General features: G+C 47.0%; 1 protein-coding gene across 1 annotated transcript; it reads left to right on the top strand.

Annotated features, from left to right (window-relative positions):
- The first annotated feature begins 774 nt into the window (after window positions 1–774).
- Window positions 775–1,342, top strand: LOC131175603 (uncharacterized). The gene has a single exon (XM_058140258.1). It carries the CDS (start codon window positions 832–834, stop codon window positions 1,240–1,242), a length of 411 nt encoding a protein of 136 aa, XP_057996241.1. The 5' UTR covers window positions 775–831; the 3' UTR covers window positions 1,243–1,342.
- Window positions 1,343–3,108: the final 1,766 nt, after the last annotated feature.

The following is a 3,108-nucleotide window of genomic DNA, read 5'->3' as shown; positions in this document are numbered from 1 at the left end:
GATAGATTGAGATTAGCTATGCTGCGGATGACAGCGGAAGAGCAAAGAAAAACAGAGCAGAGAGTTCCTCAGGTGTCCCTTCCATGGGTACTCCGGACAGTGGTGGCCAGAGTAATTACAGAGGAAAAAGTAGGAACAAGAAGAGTGGTTTTAGACACAAACCTCGAGGATCTGCACTGTGGTACGGATCCAAAGAAGGGTCACGCTCAGTGGTACAGCAGTTCTGGGTCTGGTTCAGGATCCTCCTTGGCACCTTGTGCACAGTGTGGAAGAGGACATTCAGGACCTTGTTTGATGGGATCAGGAGTATGCTTCAGGTGTGGCCAACCCGGTCACTTTGCTAGAGAATGCCCCATTTTCAGTGAGCCACAGATGGGGTCACAGGGTTCTGTTGCAAATGTTCCTCGCCAGTTGTATCCGGGTACTTCCAACATGGCAGCAATTCGATGGGCAACAGGCCGAGGACAAGGGGGACGTGGATTTGGAGGCGATCAGAGGTAGAAGTCAGATCGTGGTTCCGCCACTCGGGTAGGGGTCAAGCTCGTTTTCACCCCGACCCACCGTGATGCTCAAGCTTCAAAGGCGCTTGTGGGTGTATTCTTCCGGTCTGTTTCTATGAGGCTCGTGTTTTGATAGATCCGGGTGCTACGCACTCATTTGTCTCCCCTGTGTTTACCATGAGGTTGGGTAGAAACCCTACAACTTTAGAGTGCCCTTTGTCAGTAGCTACCCCACTTAGTGACAACATAGATGTGGATATGGTTTTTTCCGGGTAGCCCAGTGGTAGTGGATGGAAAGATCCTCCCAGCAGACTTGGTTCCTCTACCAGTAATGGATTTTGATGTAATCCTGGGGATGGATTGGTTGTCAACTCACTATGCCACTTTAGACTGCAGGAACAAAAAGGTGTATTTCCACATACCTGGTGTGGAAGAGTTTAGCTTTGATGGTGACAGGAGCGTGGCTCCATATAATTTGGTGTCAGCAATTAGTGCTAGAAAAATGTTGAGGCGTGGATGCCAAGGGTATTTGGCATTGGTGAGAGATACATCTGTAGAAGGTGTCAGCATGGAAAATGTTCCTATTGTCAGAGAATTTATGGATGTCTTCCCAGAGGAGCTTCCAGGGTTGCCACCAGGAAGGGAAATAGAGTTTTGCATTGATGTTGTGCCGGGTACAAACCCCATATCGATGCCACCTTACAGGATGGCACCAGCAGAATTGAAAGAGCTGAAGGAGTAACTACAGGAGCTTTTGGACAAGGGTTTTATACGTCCGAGCACTTCACCTTGGGGTGCTCCTGTTCTATTTGTTAGAAAGAAGGATGGGTCATTGAGGTTGTGCATTGACTACAGACAACTGAACAAGGTCACTGTGAAGAACAAGTATCCACTTCCTCGGATCGATGATTTGTTTGATCAGCTCCAAGGAGCTAGATTCTTTTCCAAGATAGACCTGCAATCAGGCTACCATCAGTTGAGAATCAGGAATGAGGACGTGTCCAAAACGGCTTTCAGGACAAGATATGGTCATTATGAGTTCTTGGTGATGTCTTTTGGACTCACTAATGCACCAGCAGCCTTCATGGACTTGATGAACAGGGTGTTCAAGCCATTTTTGGACCGTTTTGTCATCGTATTCATAGATGACATTTTGGTGTACTCTCGGACCGAGGAAGAACACGTGTGGCATTTGAGGATGGTGTTGCAGATGTTGAGGGAGCACCAGCTATATGCCAAATTTTCAAAATGTGAATTTTGGCTAGAAAGCATCTCATTCTTGGGACACGTGGTTTCTAGTGACGGAATTCAAGTGGATCCCAAGAAAATTGAAGCTGTAACTGATTGGCTTAGGCCTACAACAGTCACTGAGGTACGAAGTTTTCTGGGTTTAGCTGGCTACTATAGGCGTTTTGTACAAGATTTCTCCAGGATAGCGGCTCCCCTAACTAAGTTGACCAGGAAGAATGTTCCATTCATTTGGACAGATGACTGTGAGGAGAGTTTCCAAAAGCTCAAGGAGTGTCTAACCACTGCCCCTATGTTGACACTACCTGTGAGTGGTGAAGGATACACCGTGTATTGTGACGCCTCCAGAGTTGGCCTAGGGTGTGTTTTGATGCAGAATGGAAAGGTAGTGGCTTATGCTTCAAGGCAGCTGAAGAGGCATGAGCAGAACTACCCCACCCATGATTTGGAAATGGCGGCTGTAGTCTTTGCACTGAAAATCTGGAGACACTACCTGTATTGTGAAGTGTGCGAGATATACACTGACCACAAAAGTTTAAAGTACATCTTCCAACAGAGGGACTTAAACTTGAGACAGAGGAGATGGATGGAGCTTCTGAAAGACTATGATTGCACCATCCAGTACCACCCTGGGAAGGCCAATGTTGTGGCAGATGCCTTGAGCAGAAAATCTTCTGGCAGTTTGGCGCACATTTCAGTAGAGAAGAGACCATTGATTCAGGAGGTACATGAGTTGATGGATCAAGGTTTAATCCTAGATCTGTCAGGAGAGGGGGTATTGTTGGCTCATTTTTCAATGAGGCCAGACTTGAGGGACAGAGTTAGAATTTCCCAGCACAGAGACCAACAATTGATGAAGATCATAGAAAGAGTACAGCAAGGTGAAGGTGGTGAGTTTGGATTTGCCAATGATGGCGCCCTAGTGCAAGGTTCTAGGATATGTGTGCCCGATGTGGACAACCTCAGGAATGAAATCATGCGAGAGGCACACTACACACTGTACAGTGTCCACCCAGGTTCCACCAAGATGTACCATGATGTGAAAGATAGCTATTGGTGGAATGGCATGAAGAGAGACATAGCAGACTTTGTGTCCAAGTGCTTGACTTGTCAGAAGGTGAAGTTTGAACACCAGAGACCGTCAGGGAAGCTGCAAGAGCTCCCTATCCCAGAATGGAAGTGGGAAATGATCACTATGGATTTTGTGACTGGGTTGCCTCGTACCACGCGAGGATATGACTCGATATGGGTAATTGTAGACCGTCTGACCAAATCAGCTCACTTTTTGCCTGTAAAGACTACCTACTCTGTGGCACAGTATGCCCGGCTCTACATTCGAGAAATAGTCAGATTGCATGGA

Source organism: Hevea brasiliensis, chromosome 17, assembly GCF_030052815.1.
Source record: "Hevea brasiliensis isolate MT/VB/25A 57/8 chromosome 17, ASM3005281v1, whole genome shotgun sequence".
Classification (NCBI taxonomy): domain Eukaryota; kingdom Viridiplantae; phylum Streptophyta; class Magnoliopsida; order Malpighiales; family Euphorbiaceae; genus Hevea; species Hevea brasiliensis.
This window is presented reverse-complemented; position numbering and strand designations above follow the sequence as displayed.

Bases quoted from the DNA above. Each gene is read 5' to 3' on its own strand.
- LOC131175603 (XM_058140258.1), top strand. From the start codon at position 832: ATGGATTTTGATGTAATCCTGGGGATGGATTGGTTGTCAACTCACTAT.